Raw genomic sequence first — 17,783 nt, forward strand, 5'->3', positions numbered from 1 at the left:
TTCATCACTGGAAGCTTTCAAGAAGAGACTGGACTGCCATCTGTCAGAAATGGTGTAGGGTAGGGACTAGATTGATTGGTCACCTATCAATTGACAATGCTAAGAATAAAATCTATGGTTGAGTGAAGCTGGCCATTAAATCACTGTCATCAACCTGTTTAATAGATATCAAACAACTAGATTTCTGTTCTCTTCCAACACTCATGGTTTTAATAGATTTTAGACTTTTAAAAATGTGGAATAATGATGTGCCCTTTGCCTTCTTCCCAGATGGTTTTGGAATGTCCTTGATGCAAGCTAGCACCACTTTGTATGTTTTCAGATGTCCATCACACTGTATCCACAGCTACAGTCTACTATCAGCATGGCTTAAAAATCAGCTTTGTATTTTCCTTCCCTCCCTTTTTTTCTGGATCATTAGTTTTCAGACTGCTTCAGTTTCAAAGGAAGAAAGGTTCACATGGGCCACATCAGTTTAATAATTCTGTTTTATTCCATGATGAAATTACCATGTTTTTTTAATTATCATTTAAAAATGAAGCTAAGACACAAATTGTTAATATTGTGATTTAAACATAATAGACAAAAGGCAGATTGTGAAATCGCTCCAAGAAGTTTAATTTGGTTAGGATTTATTGTGATCGGCATTAAAAAGTAACTCAGAAAGAGCTTCAGATAGGTTAAGCAACAAATAGTAAATCTGGCCTTCACAAGGGCTCTGGCAGATGGAGAGTCTGGGAGAAATCCTGTAGCAGAAAACTAAGTGAGTAAAAAATGTACAGAAGTGTAATAATTTCCTAAGTGTGCCTGAAATAGTAGTCAGAGCAAGTTTTCCTTGTAGACTAGTTCCCAAATTAATAGAATGCAGTCAGGAGGACAATCTGCCTAGACTGTTGGGAATATCTGGCTGGAATCCTCTGCAATCTTTGAACCCATCCTGAACAACGGGATCTATGTCATATTATTACACACCTATGGCAGTTCCAGCCAGCTGTTACATATAAATTGGGTTGACAAAATCAGAAATTAGGAGGTGATAAGCCACCTAGGAAAGAAATCATCAAAACCATAAAAAAGCAAAAGTTAGAATATTTTGGACAGGTGATGCAGGGGTGGGTTCCAGCAGGCACTACTACCGGTTCGCTCATGGGTGTTCTGCATGCATGTGTGCTTCATGCGCACTGCACGTGCATGCGCAGTGCAATAAAAATTGTTCTGTGCACGCGCAGAAGTGTAAAACAAGTTGGTGGTCCCTATGGCGCTGCCCAGGGAACCGGTTCGGGTGGGTGTCAGGCCTGGGTCGCTGCCGGTTCCAGTGACTCAGGCCGCCAAACCACTACCAGTTTGTCCGAACTGGTAGTATCCCACCACTGATGTGATGTGACACCCAGAAAATATGGCATACTTCACTTAATCTTCCAAGGAAAGATTGAAGGCAAATGAGGTCCAGGCAGAAGAAGAACATCATGGCTTCAAAATCCAAGGGATTAATTTGGACAAAACTCAACAGCACTTTTTCACGTGGCTGTTGATAAAAATAGGATCGCCAACATGATCGCCAATGTCCAATGACGGATACGGCACAAGAAGAAGAAGATGGCAGTTCCCAACCATAGTTTAGTGACAGACAAACATTTGGAGGTACATCCTTCCTGCCACCAGTTATCAGGAGATCTCAAAGATCCAAGGTAACATGCTAAGTTGGACAGATCAATGGTCCTATTTGATTTAGGGAAATTTTGTATGCTCTTGCCCAGATAATACTTCAGAGCAGTGGTTCCCAACGGAGTGCCCATGCCCCACAGGGGGGCAATTTGATTTTTAATGGGGGCAATTTGAACTTTGTTTAAACCAGGTTAATGGCCTTTTAGGCTTCCTCCATGTGAGTAGAGTTCACTTTTTGAGTAAAGTAAGACTTATATGTCACAGGGGGGGTACCAGGGTTTTAGAAATGCTTAGGTGGGGTATGGCCAAGAAAAGGTTGGAAACCACTGCTTTAGAGTCAAAATCTAGATGGACATCACTCCTGTAAAAAATAGAACAGGTGGATGGTGGGAATACCTTTATCCACAATAACTATGTAATGAGGAAACTGATCTGATGTAATGAAAGATAATTTAGGATATACAGTATTCTGGAAACAAGCATCATATAATAAAAGGAGAGCCTATTAAAAGCCACCCAAGAATGCAAGATTCTAAATAGAATAGGTTTCCAAGCGCAATCCACCAGTGTCAAACTTTCCTCTTGAAAACCAACATCTCTCCACCCTAATTGCTCTCTTTTGGTCGAGGGTAAGACCACAAAAACAGTGTATCTGTTAGCCTTGTTGGCATGTAGCTTATAGGGAGGTAAAAGAGTTTGGCATCCCAACCAGCTGAGTAGCGGAAGCGAGGATGCACAGCAGTCAATGCGTGTTCCATGCAGTCGGTAACTAAATGAAGTTTAGAATTGCAGTGTGCTTGCATCTTAGTGGTTCCTACAATCACTACAGAGAGAGAAATGGGGGGGGGGGGAGAATGAAATAAGAATACACGTCTTCTTCACAAAATATAAATTAGAATCATCCTAAGCTCTCATTTAACAATTCTGTATGCAAATGGCCCAGATCATACCTATCCTTTCCAACTATAACTTTTGCTCATTACAAACGTAGGTGCCTGAAATTAATATCCTGAGAAGCGTGGGCTTCGTTATAAAATAGTCGATGAGGTAAGAATACATTCAGCCAGAAATAATGCTCATGGTAACAGCGTAATTCGAATATGTAGAAGACTTTCTGTAGATATATGACTCGCTGCACCAAATGCATTGGCCCCAAGAAGATTGATCTCTTTCATCCAATAAACAGGGGAGGTTCTAAGTAACTCCACCCAGGCATACATCATGCCCACAGCAGCTTAGCAATCGGTGTGTTCCCAACCCCCGGGAGTTCCCAAAGAAAGCTAGGATACTTCAGAAAACTAGGATAGTTCATATAAGTTAGTTATTAGAAAACAAAAACCAAACATTCTAAAACTGTGTGCAATTTTTGAAACATAAGGCAGAATCTAGACAGAGAGGGCAAGGAGAGACATTTATAACAGCAAAACATTTTTCATGGAACTAATTTGATTCAGCTTCATATGCTCTTTATAAGAGTCATATAATTGTTATGTCTTTCTTTCCTACTATTTTCCCCTAATATTATGGATATTGAGGGCAACATATTTATTTTGGAATCCAGCTGAACAAAGTTAATGTTTGCAATCATTGTTCTGATTATTACAATATTTGATTCAGGTTTCTGACCCTTATAATTGCAAGGATAGGCATGACATTCTTCAGGTGATTTCCAACAGGGTTGGTTTCTTTCTTTCTTTCTTTCTTTCTTTCTTTCTTTCTTTCTTTCTTTCTTTCTTTCTTCTTTCTTTCTTTCTATCTCCCCTTCTCTCTCATTTGTTTCCCTCACTGTTCCCCCTCTCTCATTCTCTCCCTCCATCATTTTCTTATTTCTTTCTCTTTCTCCCCTTTTCTCTCTCATTTCTCTCTCTCTCTCCCTCCCATTTCCATTTTTCTCTCTTTTTCCTCTCCCTCTCCCTTTCTCTTTTTCTTTTTTCCTTTCCTTTTCTTTTCAGGCTGGACTCCATATTGTGTGACATCAGGTTTTGAGAAAATATGAGAATCACACTCACGTGACTTATAATAACTCTCTCCATACGCTTCCTTGGTTTCTTCTGGAAGACGCTCCCAGAGCTTTCTGAAGTTTTCGAGCAAGATTTTATCATTGGTGATTGCAGTTTGGAAGTAACCTGGCTCTATTATGCAGACTTTCACTCCAAAGGGGGAGAGTTCAAGCCTGCAAAATATATATATTAATATTATCTACCACATGTCCTGGAAGATAATTATGGCTGTAACTTCTTGAAAATGTAGGAACATGGGGAAAAGAAAAGAACGGGGAGTAAAAGAAAGTGGAAGGAGAAAAATGTGAAAGTACAAATTCTACATTCTGTATGAAAATTTACTTTAAGACAGATTAATCTCCCCAAAGAAAACATGGGAAATAATGTTAAGGCTCTCACTTCTATGTACTTTACTTCTATAGCATAGAATGTATTTCTTTTTACTTGAAAGTAAAAAAAAAAAATGTGTTATAGAAGTACAGGGAGTCATCGACATATAATAGTTCATTTAGTGACCATTGAAAGTTACAATGGATTTTCCATTCTCTGATTCTTCTTTTTAATTTAATTTAAACTCTGCTTGTTTCATATAGGCTGAAGAATAAGTTAACTCGTTAATAATTAATAACTAAACATTCAATAAAAGGCCAAGGACTCTGATGCAAGATGAGTGCAAAGGTTTTCTATTTTTGTTGCCACCTACGCAGCCTGATGCCTCAAAACAGACCAAAATCAGGAATGAATTCTTGCACTCTCATGCTTGTGTTGCACAATAGCTGCTTTTTCACTTTAGATACTGATGGCACCTTAGATACTGATGGCAATATTGAATCGCCAGGGCTAGTAGCCATGTATTCAACTAATTTCTTCTAAACGTTGTTCAAGCTTGTGATTATTACAACACCTTGTACTAAAACATTTCCTTATCTCTTCCTTGTTTAAATGCAACAGACCTCCAGATATTTTGGATGTGAACTGGTTTTCAGAAAGAGTAATACAAATATAGAGCAAGGGTGAGGAAACTTGTTCATCTGCCTGATTCTGCTTGAGTCTTGTCTAAATGATTCTTGCTTGTTTTTCTTGTCTGCATGTGCCCAGGGGGAAATCCATGGGCTTGAGGCTACCATAGTGGAATAACTCTAGAACTGTGATGGAGAATCTATGGCACAAGTGCCATAAGGGGCTCGGGGAGCCCTCTCTATGAGCACACAAGCTGTCGCCCAGCTCAGCTTCACTGCACATGTGCACACACCTCCCACCGGCCAGCTGATTTTCAGGTCTCTGCCGTGCATGCAGGAGACATGCGCGCATGTGCAGGGGAGCACAAAGGTTTCAGGGAGGGACTCTGGTGTCTGGTGGAGGCTGTTTTCGTCCTCCCAGAGGAGCCTGGGGAGGGAGAAAAACGGCCCTTCCGGAAGTTCCAGAAGTCCGAAACTGGGCCTGTTTCCAGCCTCCGGAGCTCGGGGAAGGCTGTTTTCGCTCTCCTGGAGTCTCGAGGAAAGCCTCCAGAGCCTGAGGAGGGTGAAAATGCCCCCCACCATGGTGCAGGAGCCTGAGTAGGCTGCATGGGGGAGGGGGGTGCATGCATGCACGGGGAGTCACATGTGCATTGAAGGTGTGGGCATGCATAGAATTTAAATTGGCCAGGTCTGTCTTTTTTCTTTCCCCTCCCCCAGCCAAGGGTCCAGACTTCTTCAACCTGGTCCCACCCCTCCCGCCCAATGCATAGGGCTTTATCTCTAATAACTCTAACCAACATGGCCTTGGGTGTAGAATTATGGGAAGCCAAAGCAAATGCATCTGGAGGAAATCAGCCAGGGAAAGACTGAATTAAATCAAGCTGTGTGGTTTTAAAATCTCACAAGGGATTAACTATTCACATTGTGCTAACCATAAGGTGTTTTGTTTGGAACTCATAGTTGGCTGACATCGTGTCTGGGAGCTTTGATGAAGCGGTTCAATTTTTTTTTTCCAATGTAGCCTTCCAATTGCATTCTTAACAACGGCACACACAAAAAATCTGCCCTCCCATGGTTAAAGACAAGTAAGACAGTTGCCAATCAATTAAGTGCTCCAGTGAGCAGCTCCCATCTTGGCTTGTAACGCAAGGGCTGTGCCATCGCAATGAACATTTTATAGTGACCGAAATGGACAAGATTGCAAATACTACAAATATAGTTTTGCAAATCAAAACTCATTTATGCTGGGGAATTACTTGGTTTCAGAAAAACATGTGCTTGAAGCAGGTGGAAAGCTGGGGAGAAAAGCAGAAGTATTCTGTGAGAACTATTTCTATATTGATGACAAGCATCTGTTTCAATGGGAATAATTTGTTGGCACTAGAACCCAGCACTTTTGGGAGAAATTGACATTTACGATGCTGTGTTAACTTCATTTTTCAGAATGCATGCATTTGTGTATATTTAACAAAGTTTTACCTGCAGGCACAGGTAGTGCTCAACCTACCGCCATAATTGAGCCTGGGATTATGGCTGTAAATTGTGTCAGTCGTTCACATGACTGAACCGGATTTTGCAACCTTTTTTGTCGTGGTCATTAAGTCCCCATAGTTACTAAATGAAGATGCCATTTGTTCAGTGAATCCATTGTCTGCAATGGTTTTGAGGTTTTTTTTTGCCAGAAACCAGAAGTAAGTGCTGCTTTCCAGCAAAAAAGCCATAAATTGCGGTCATGTGACCACAGGACAATGGAAACAGCTGTAGATGTGGGCCAGTTGCTGAATCAGAACATCAAATCCAGATTGTAAGTAGCCTTAGAAAGGTCCGCCATAATTTTGAACGGGTTATATAAGTCAAGGGGGTCTAGCTGTATTCTATTTTGCTTTTTAGCCAGCAAGATTTACACTGATGTTTTAGGTTTGTTATGTCTCTCTCAAGTACCTGAATCTAACTGTCAGTTCTTTTAAAGGAGAGCTCACTCAGTTTTACTCACAAATCAGTCTCCCTGCACTTGCAAAGGTTTAGCTCAATTTAATTGTGTGTTGATTAGCGTTCAAAACTGACTTTTTCTTCTTTCAACCTGAGCCAAACATCCATGAGTCACACTCTCTGTTACTATTAGCAGAGGAATTTCAACGTGGTGATGGCAAAGCATTCTTATTACAGTGATTCATAATTATTAATCATCTGTTTATGTACCAATTTTTCTCTTACTGTAACATTTAAAAAAATAAAGCAATTGGGACATGTGTGATGTGTTAGGAGGGGTGTGTGTGTGTGTGTCAAAAGCTCTGATAGGAACATGGAAGTTTGTTCAACAGTTAGGAATGTTGGTGCTTATAAAAGCACCGTCCAAGTGTGGATTGCAGATACTGTATTTAACTTTGATGCTGAATGAGAAAATTGATCGGTCTGCAGTTACACTTGTATTGTATCCTCCAACACTTCTGTAAACTAACACTGTTATTATTACTTTATATTCTGAAATGCAGCTGTTTTATGAAAGAATTTACCCCACTGTCCCAGAAACATTTGAATTTTTGCCAATACTGTTAACAGAAAACAGCACTTACCTGAGACTATCAGAGAAAGATTCCACTCCATATTTTGAAGGACAGTAGCCTCCGCCAAAAAGACTTAATCGGCCCATTATGCTGGCAATATTGATAATACGTCCCTTGGCTTTTCGCAACAATGGCAGCATGTGTATGGTCACGTCAATCACCCCAAGTAGATTGATATCTAGGACTTTCTTAAAATCCTCCTTGGTTAGCCACTCATTTGGGGCAGTCGGGACAGAAACACCAGCATTGTTTACCAACCCCCAAAGTCCTAATGAGAAGAAGACAAATAGAGAATGTCAACTATGTGATAAGAGGCCTCTACAGCAGGGTATAACCTCTGGAATACTCTCTCTTGTTATACATTAGGCAAGCCAATCTTGTTCTTGAAACATGTGAAGAAGACATCTTAGAGATCTAATAGCACTTAAGACTTATATACCGCTTCACAGTGCTTTACAGCCTTCTCTAAGCGGATTGCCTCCAACATTCTGGGTCCTCATTTGAGTTCGCTTTCATTTTCCCTACAAGAATAACCCTTGAAAAAGATTAGAGGAAAGTGACTTGCCCGAAGTCACAAAATGAGAATAATCTACAACTTGGGCCTCCCTACTCTTAATCTTACATTTTAATCACTATGCAGTACTGCACTGGTCCCACACATGTCGCTGTTATGATTTAATGCAGCAACCAATTTAAATACGGTGAACATGTTTTTATTTGCCTTGGCATTTGATAGTAACTTCCCAGTACTTGTGGTCATTTTTTTCATAAGTCTTATTTGTAATGGTCTGTGGAAATATCCTTGAGAGACAGGAGGAGGAGCTGTTGCCAGAACAATGGTCAGGTAAGAGACATCTCAGACCATTGAAGAATGGAGATGTGGGACATGTCTAGTTCTCTCTAATCCCTTGGAAAGTAAAGCCAAGGTGACAAAATGTGCTTTTAATTCCATTATAGCAACCTTCCATTGAAGGTAGCGTTAGTACTCAATCTTGCAAGTCCATACAAATTGGGACTGTAAAATCTGTCAATCTGATTTATGCCTGGCATGACAAATACCCGTTGCTATTGGAAGTAGTAATGGTGCAATTGGGCCTTGTTTAGCTGAAAAGCTATAAATCTGGTTTAGTGGTTATGGCACCATATTAGAAACCAGAAGATGTGAATTCTAGTCCTGATTTAAGTACGAAAACCAGTGGATCGCTCACCTGTCTCTGAGGTCAATTCCCCTCACAGGGTTGTTGTGGGGAAAAGCAGAAAAGGTAGGAACATTAGGTACAGTATGTTCAGTGTCTTCAGTCATTTATAAAAAATAATAATAAAGGCAGGATGAGAACTTGAAAAAAATTGAGATGGACAAGTTGATTGTTAAGTGAAGCAGTCACTAAGTGAGATCATCACTGCGCTTATGCTCTTACTTCAATTTTCCTTTGCTTTACAAACCTGTGAAAGTTGCAAATACAGGCACTGGGCTACAAAATTGCTTTTTCATCATCATCTTAACTGCAAATGGTTGCTATCCAAGACAAATACTAACTGATGGGTAAACAGCTAGCATTGAATCTGGATGGGCAAACAAAATCACTTCAGTATTTAAGTTGGTATATTCTTTTCTGGACAAAACAAAGCTAGCCATATCAAAAGCCAGTTTACTTTATGTTAATGGATTTCTATGTATAATTTTTGAGGATGGAGGGGACACCTTGGCCAAGATCACACCATAAATGCCATGACATAACAATTAACTGTTATACAATTACCATGAATCGAGACAGGAATGCTGGTTGCATTTAGTATTGAAGTCAGCAAATGTTAATAAAAAGTGAAGGCTAATCTTATGGGACATGTGTACTATAGTTCAAGAGTTGAGGGACAAGGAAAAAAATTGAGCTTTCCCGATGTTGCTAATACACAACTGTGTTGGTTGGAGCTGCACAGAACTTACACAACACCACCACAACCTGAATCAACCTGTGGTCATCCATTTACATCCTTATTACCAATTGCAATGTGCAATAACCATTCCCTGAAACTGCTTGTGAGAAAAAAAGATCAGTAACAACCTCAGAATGCCGAGCAAGAACAAAACTGAATGGAGTGCAGGGCAAGCAACTTGCAGGAGTTCTGGACAACTCCCGTAATTGTTTGCCATAATTTGTACTCAGGCTAATGGGAGTCTAAAACACCTGGAGCATATTAGGGCAACCGTTCTGTCCAGTTTAGTGCCAGTGACTCTTGCCTCCAATACATACCGTAGTAAGGAACATTTTCCATTGAAATAAGAGGATTGCACAACAGTCACATTACCCAATATGTACAGAGTGGCAATGTGTAGAGATGAGATTTTAAAAATGGACTTCAGACTTAGAGAAGCCAGGGTCAAAAGTTCCTGCTTAGTATCTTTTTTTAAAAAAAATTATCAGTTTCAGAGGACTGTTGTCACAAAAAGTGGGGCTAACCCTTCTAGAAATTCACCCTGATTTACACAAGAAGATTATTATTCCATTTTTATTCAAACCCTAAAGAAAACCCAAGACTGCCTGAATTCTGTGCCAACCTTTGTCTCCTACTTGGCTTTTCACCCATTCTGTTGCTTTGTCCAAACTTTCTGTGCTGTTGACATCTATGAGGTTGGTCTGCAACCGTTCTGATGTGGTTTCTTTCAGCTTCTCTGCACCCTGCTGGGTTAGACAACCTGCCAAGACACGAAGGCCTTTTGCATCCAACTGCCGAGCCAGGAGATTGCCGAATCCAGAGTCACACCCAGTGATGAAGACATATTTGTCCGTCAGGTTTGGCAAAATCTGTTTTTCACGGTACCAACGGAACAGGATATAGAACCCCAGCAAGGCTGCCACATAAAACCACATGGTCTTTTAATGCTTCTGTGGCTGAAAGAGAAGAACATTACTAGGATGTTAGATTATCAACCGAGCGGAGGGAGAGGAGGCGAGAATAATCCATAAACAATTATTTATTGAATAAACCACATGCTTGGATTCACGCAAGCTATACTATAACTCAAACTATAGTGGCTAAGAGTTCCCACTCTACCACAAGCCAAGCAGCTGAACAATGACCGTGTCATTATCTTTCAATGTTTTTTATCTACTGTGTTTTTATAATGAATGGTTTTAATGTTTTCAGTGTTGTTATATTGTAAGCTGTCCAGAGTTGTTGGATATGAGATGAGTGGCAAATAAATGGATAGATGGATGGATGGATGGATGGATGGATGGATGGATGGATAGATAGATAGATGATAGAGGTAGGTAGGTAGAGGATAGATAGATAGATAGATAGATAGATAGATAGATAGATAGATAGATAGATAGATAGACAGACAGACAGACAGACAGACAGACGGATGGACGATAGATAGAAGTAGGTAGGTAGGTGATAGATAGATAGATAGATAGATAGATAGATAGATAGATAGATAGATAGATAGATAGATAGATAGATAGATAGATAGAGGTAGGTAGGTAGGTAGGTGATAGACAGACAGACAGGATGATGATAGATAGAGGTAGGTAGGTAGGTAGGTAGGTAGATAATAGATAGATAGATAGATAGATAGATAGATAGATAGATAGATAGATAGATAGATAGATGATAGAGGTAGGTAGATGATAGAAAAACAGATAGGCAGATAGATAGGTTGATGATAGATAGAGGTAGGTAGGTAGATGATACATAGATATATGAGGTCGGTAGGTAGACATATGAGAGAGAGGGGGGGAGAGAGAGAGAGACAGGGAGAGAGGGAGGGAGGAAGAGAGACTTTCTCTGTCAATCTGACATTGCATGGAAGAGCAGCAAAGTGGGTGTAGCCATAACCAATGTTTCCTCTAACTTTTTTCAGTGTGTGCGGAAAAGTATAGTGTTTGAATGGCACATTTTCATGCCTGAGCACCTGAATTTTTTTCACAGATGTTTCACAGAGCAATTGATTTATAGGATCCGAATTGGAATGGAGAAAAATGGGTTTGTGCGTGAGTGTCTGTGTGTTTGAGTGAGCGAGGGATCCGGTAAGGGAATTGCGCCTATTTAGAAAAGGTAAAGTGACAGAAGAATGGAAAAGAAGGGGAGAGAAAGAATTTGAATTTGAATTTACTTTATTTGTATGCCGCCCTTTTCCCTGAAAGGGACTCAGGGCGGCTCACAATTCAAGGGAGGGGAAAACAAACAAAATTACAAAATATAAAGACCATACACAGTAAAAACACAACAATCATACCATTCGGGGTGGGGCTGTAAGTCTTTAGCCCCAGGCCTGTCGGAACAGCCAGGTCTTAAGGGCTATGCGGAAGGCCTGGAGGGTGGTGAGGGTACGAATCTCCACGGGGAGTTCGTTCCACAGGGTCGGAGCAGCCACAGAGAAGGCCCTCCTCCGGGTAGTCGCCAGTCGACACTGGGCAGCCGATGGAATTTGGAGGAGGCCTAGTCTGTGGGATCTTATTGGTCTAGTGGAGGTAATTGGCAGTAGGCAGTCTCTCAAGTATCCAGATCCAATACCATGAAGGGCTTTGTAGGTGACAACTAGCACCTTGAAGCGAATCCGGAGACCAACAGGCAGCCAGTGCAGCTCGCGGAGGATAGGTGTTACGTGGGTGAATCGAGGCACACCCACGATCGCTCGCGCGGCTGCATTCTGGACAAGCTGAAGTCGTCGAATACTCTTCAAGGGCAGCCCCATGTAGAGCACGTTGCAGTACTCCAGCTTAGAGGTCACAAGGGCACGAGTGACCGTTGTGAGAGCCTCCTGGTTCAGGTAGGGACGCAACTGGTGCACCAGGCGAACCTGGGCAAATGCCCCCCTGGTCACAGCTGACAAATGGTGTTCAAAAGTCAGCTGTGGGTCCAGGAGGACACCCAAGTTGCGAACCCTATCTGAGGGGCGTACTATTTGACCCCCCAGCCTGAGAGATGGAACACTTGGCTAATTAGTGGGAGGGAAGCACAACAGCCACTCGGTCTTATCTGGATTGAGTACAAGAGAAGAGAGACAAAGAGAAAGAGGATGAGAGAGACAGAAAGAGACAAAGAGGAGAGAGAAGGGAGAAGGAGAGAGAAAGTGAAGGAAGAATGGAAAAGAAGGAGAGAGAAAGAGAAGAGAGACAAAGAGAAAGAGGATGAGAGAGACAGAAAGAGACAAAGAGGAGAGAGAAGGGAGAAGGAGAGAGAAAGTGAAGGAAGAATGGAAAAGAAGGAGAGAGAAAGAGAAGAGAGACAAAGAGAAAGAGGATGAGAGAGACAAAGAGAGAAGAGAGGAAGAGGAAAGAGTAAGAGAGAACATCTCATTTCATGTCTCCATGGATGCAATTGTGCAAACAAATTGTACAATCCAAAAATTCTTTTAAAGAGGAAAAAAAATGCTTGCACAATTGCATCCATGCCAGATCCCTCGCTCACTCAAACACACACACACTCACGCACAAAACCATTTTTCTCCATTCCAATTTGGGTCCTATAAATCAATTGCTCTGTGAAACATCTGTGAAAAATATTCAGGTGCTCAGACATGAAAATGTGCCGCTCACTATACTTTTCCGCACACACTGAAAAAAAATTAGAGGGAACATTGCCGCACACCTGCGCAGCTTAGAGGGAACATTGGCCATAACTTCAAAATCCCCATCTGAAAGGTGACATTTGGCAAGAATACACAAAGTGGACTTCAGCAAGGGACTCCTCCCTTGCTGAATTACATTGCTTTCTGCTATAGAGTACAGTAAAGACCCCTCCCCACAAATTCTATTATATTAGTTTCCTACTTTAAAAAAAAACTTGAGATGATACATGAATCTCTTCTCTCACACAGACACATGCCTGCATGCCTGCACACCCCAACACACACACACACACCCATCACCACACCCATCACCACCCCGTTATCTCTGTGACTGTTCTGTAAAATCAGTGAAGTTAAGAAAGGTGATTACTCAACATCATTCAATCAGGCTCAAGGTTAAGTGTGGACTTTGAATTCAGGTCTTCTCAAATGAGATCCAGCACTGGTTTTCTGGTATCAAATCTTGATATACTTTTATTGTAATATAGTAAATATAGTATTAATAAAAAGCATAGCTGGGAAGTTCTTTAAGGATGCAGCAAACCTCAGGAGCTTTTCTTTTCTTGTGGATACCAATTGCCTACATTACTGTGCAAACCAAGAGACAGCTGTCATTTAATCACCTTGTCTCGCATTCTGTATAAATCTACCATATAACAACAGCTATTTAATGACAAATATTGGCACAAGAGTTAATAGTCCTTTTCTCTCCTAGGGAGAAGTAGGACACAATTACGGTTGTAATTCACATCCTAACTGAACTCCAGCATTCATTTGCAAATGGGTCAGCCATAATCATGTAACGTCTTTTTAAATTCTGTTGAAACCCTGAGAAAACAACGATACTATCTTTGCAAACCACAACACTAGATAGGAGTACAGCCATTTTCAATACAGTACCTCAATTCATTAACCAAGGAAGCTGCAAATGTTATTCTGCGAAGGGGTACCTTTTCCTGCCCCTAAATGCTTAAATAGGACAGTTGGTAATCACCCTTTTTGTGGGGGTGGTATTATTGTTGCTGTTGAGGCAGTTGTGACTCCTGGCAACTGCCGGAACAAGAAAAACTGCAGTTTTCTTGGCAAGATTTTCAAAGTGAATTGCCCTTGCCTCTTTCTTAGGGCTGAGAAAGAAAGAATGTCCCAAGGTCCCAAAGCGAACTAAGCTTTGTGAACTAATCACTTCGTGAACTAAAGTGGAATTAGAACTCACAGCCTCCCAGTTTTTAGCCTGGTGCTTTTAACTACTACAGGGACACGGTGACTCAGTGGCTAAGATGCTGAGCTTGTCGATCAGAAAGGTCGGCAGTTTGGCGGTTCGAATCCCTAGCGCCTCGTAACAGTGAACACCCGTTACTTTTCCCAGTTTCTGCCAACCTAGCAGTTTGAAAGCACGTAAACAATGCAAGTAGAAAAATAGGAACCACCTTTGGTGGGAAGGTAACAGTGCTCCCTGCACCTTCGATGTTTAGTCATGCCGGCCACATGACCATGGAGATGTCTTCGGACAGCACTGGCTCTTTGGCTTTGAAACAGAGATGAAGACTGCCTCCTAGAGTCGGGAACAACTAGCACATATGTGCGAGGGGAACCTTTACCTTTACTTCTAACTACTCCACCAATTCAAAGGATCACAGTGTCTGCAAGACACTGACAGGGTTCCTAATCTCAGAATCAGTTTGATATGAGAGCCACTTGGGTCTAATGGTTAAGGCTAAAACCTAGGAAATGATGAGTTCGAATCCCGCCTTAAGGCATGAAAGTTGGCAAAGTGAGTTTGAGCCACTCATTCTCTTCCAGCCCAACCCACCTCACAGGCTTCTTGTTGAAGACAGTTAGGTATTTGCCACCTTGAGCCATTTATAAAAATAACAAAGCTGGGACAATAAATAACATTGAATAAACATAATTTATTAACTGAATGTCCTCCAGGGGCATCACATTTCAAATCTCACTGGAATGACTGACGGCTGGTTTAAAGTATGACATTCAACAGGTATTCCCAGAATCATTGTCTCAGCACTTAAAAAGAAACAATTTACACCAAGTTGGATGATCTGGCAATCCCTGAACAAAACAAAAAGCAAGGGGAGTTCAAGGTGGCATATGGTGATTCTCTCCACTCCTATTTTATCTTCACCAGCTGAGATGGAGTTTTGTGCTATGAGAAATAAATCAGGTGAAGGGAAGACTGGGTATAAAACAACTAAATGACATTAAAAAAAACCTAGGAGCTAAAAGACTTTTATTTGAGATATTTTAATTAGAGTTTTAAAAAATCAATAAAACACTGACTTGAAGCATGTTAAAGAGCAATCCTTCTCCACATTTTTCCAAAGTAAACTCAGCTAACTTCAGCAGGATTGGGGATTTAGGGAAGAGGCGGTTAAGGGGGAAACGAAAGAGACCAGAGTGAATTCAATATTTCGCAAATCGTTTCAGGTTTACTCTACTTTGAAAATAAGCCTCCCTGTTCAGTTTTACACACAGAGCCCTTTTCGCCATTTCTTCTTAGCTAAAGAGGGGGGCCGACATACTCCCAGCAATACCGCCTCGTTTAAATGACCGTAAACCCCATGAAAGCAGATACCTGTTCAAACGTCCCCTTGCTTAGCCGAACCCACGACGAGCGCCTTCAGGAACCGCGATCGTCTGATTTGTTTTTGCCGATTTCTTTGCATTGAGAAACTGAAACTGGGTGGAATATACTGCCTCCCGGTGCCCGCCCACTCAACTGGTAAGGCAGGCAGGGATCTGAATGGGGATTCTGTTACTAACGTCTTGTGTGTAGTCTGTTGCCTAATTGTTTAAAAAAACATATTCATTAGCATAGGAAGAGAGAACAAAAGACTACAAGGCCGATGAAGCCTTGTGCAGACTTGCCAACAGTAGAGATGTAAAAGATCAAGTCTTGAGAAAGCTGGACTAAATGAATTTATATTTTACATAATTTTAGTTACAATTGTTAATTTATGTTTATGTAGATGTATCAACTGGATGCAATTTATATAAACTAAAATATATAACTAAAACAGAATACCAGTAAAGAGCCTGAATCTACAAGGACAAGTCAGGAAAGCTAAGTCTCTAACTAAGACTTGCAACAAATGCAAAAAAAAAAAAAGTTTCTTTCAACATGTAAGAGACAAGAAAAAAAGTCAAGGAAATATTGGTCCACTAATGTGAAAAGATGAGACAAGGAGGTTATGAGTAGCAGGGATATATATTGCATATAAATGCCACAGAACTGCATCCAATTCTGGTGACCAAGATACAAAAAATGATTTTGAGATTCTACTAAACCATATGATGAGTGACGGAAGGAACAAGGTATGCCTAGTTTGACAAAGAGAAGGACTAAGGTTGATATGACAGCAGTCTTTCAGTACTTGGGCTATCAAAGAAAAGAGGAAGTCAGTTTATTCTCCAAAGCACTTGAGGGCAAGATAAGAAGTAACAGATGGAATCATATCAAAGAGAGATTCCACCTAGATTTAAGAGAAATTTCCTGACAATGAGAATCACTGGAATAACTTGCCTCCAGGAGTTGTGGATGCTCCATCACTGGAGGCTTTTAGAAGAGGCTGGACAGCCACTTGTCTGAAATGGTATAGGATCTCCTGTTGTTGGCAGGAGGTTGGACTAGAAGACCTCCAAGTTCCCTTCCAACCCTATTGTATTCTATCAATTGTTTAGATCCAAGTCAACCAAGCGTCCGGATGGGTTGTGGAAAACAAATTGCTTTGGCTAGTGTGAAGGATGGTCTTGGCTGACTGAGAGAAGGCACAGTGTAGTAAGGTCATGCTACTTCTCTGATTGCCTAAGTTTCTTAGTGCTTTCTGAACTTGGTGGTTTTCTTACAGATGTTTCGTTACCAAGCTAGGTAACACCATCATTGCTAGAAGGGAGTGGGTTTTACTCTTATATTTATATACCAGTAGCTTGCCCTATCAGTGTTGGTGGGACTATTCTTGCTGGTTCCTTGATTAGGCTACATACGTGGTGTTGATGGGAATTGGAATGGAGAGATTTCCCCAAACCAGATAGAACTTCAGATAAAAATATAAACATTATTCAAGTCAAATTCCCAAAAGTTTTCTTTGATTTGATGGACAATTTAGCATTTGTTGACATACTTTATGGAATCAGAAAAATGACAGTCCAAGGGAGTACACCTTATTTTCTGAAAGACATGGATCTTTTTCAAGAATAAATATTATTTGAATTTACAAATAATAAGAAACAGAAAATGAATGTTTTTTGAAACTATAAAGGATATATCCTATATTAAGCATGGGCATGAAAAACTATTTCATCAACATTATTCTAACTTGTATAAAACTAGTTTCATTTTTCTGGAGAAAATAGATGAATACTTAAGAAAACAAAATTTACTGACGATTACTAAGGAAAAGAAACAAATTACAAAAGATATTTACTATTAATATAGTATTAATTGATAATGTGGCTATGCAAAGCATTTACTAAATATGATTCTTTATACACTTTCTAGTATAAAAAAATAAGATATTTTGATGGAGAAAATAGATGAATATCTATCGGTATTCCAAACTTCAATATCCAAAATAAACAAAAGGGGTAATAAATGTGCTTATCTTGTTCTCTTTTATATTCCACAAGGTTTTGTTTTCTGTGAGGTGTAAATCGATTTTATCCATTTTATGCAATTCTCTCCAAAGTTCATATCTTCTAAAACTTTAAATAAAAAAGGTCAACTTAAATTGTCAAAGGTTTTCTGTTCATCTAAAAAAAAAATGCAACTTGTTTTTTTATTATTTTGTTGCAAGTATTCTGTAATGTCCAATACCATTCTGACACCATCTTTTTAGTTGTATTTTATCTTTAACAAAGCCTTGTGAGATACAAAAAGAAACAAGCCAGGGACACCCATTATCTCCTCTCTTGTTTATTTTACTTCTTGAAATACTGAATAGAGATACAACAGAAGGTGAGAGGATTGTGGGACAAAAGGTTAAAAAAGAAATGTATATGTTAAAGA

General features: G+C 40.3%; 1 protein-coding gene across 1 annotated transcript; it reads right to left on the minus strand.

Annotated features, from left to right (window-relative positions):
- Positions 1 to 470: 470 nt before the first annotated feature.
- On the minus strand, positions 471 to 15,498 carry LOC106549223 (retinol dehydrogenase 16). Its single transcript, XM_014066813.2, has 5 exons — positions 15,354 to 15,498; positions 9,746 to 10,079; positions 7,198 to 7,456; positions 3,675 to 3,838; positions 471 to 2,488 (listed from the first exon to the last, which is right to left on the minus strand). Exons 2-5 carry the CDS (start codon positions 10,056 to 10,058, stop codon positions 2,271 to 2,273), a joined length of 954 nt encoding a protein of 317 aa, XP_013922288.2. The 5' UTR covers positions 10,059 to 10,079; positions 15,354 to 15,498; the 3' UTR covers positions 471 to 2,270.
- Positions 15,499 to 17,783: the final 2,285 nt, after the last annotated feature.

The sequence above is a fragment of the Thamnophis sirtalis genome, unplaced genomic scaffold (assembly GCF_051295495.1).
Source record: "Thamnophis sirtalis isolate CommonGarterSnake01/CBP01778 unplaced genomic scaffold, rThaSir2_p1.2 scaffold_3, whole genome shotgun sequence".
NCBI classification, from domain to species: Eukaryota; Metazoa; Chordata; class Lepidosauria; order Squamata; family Natricidae; genus Thamnophis; species Thamnophis sirtalis.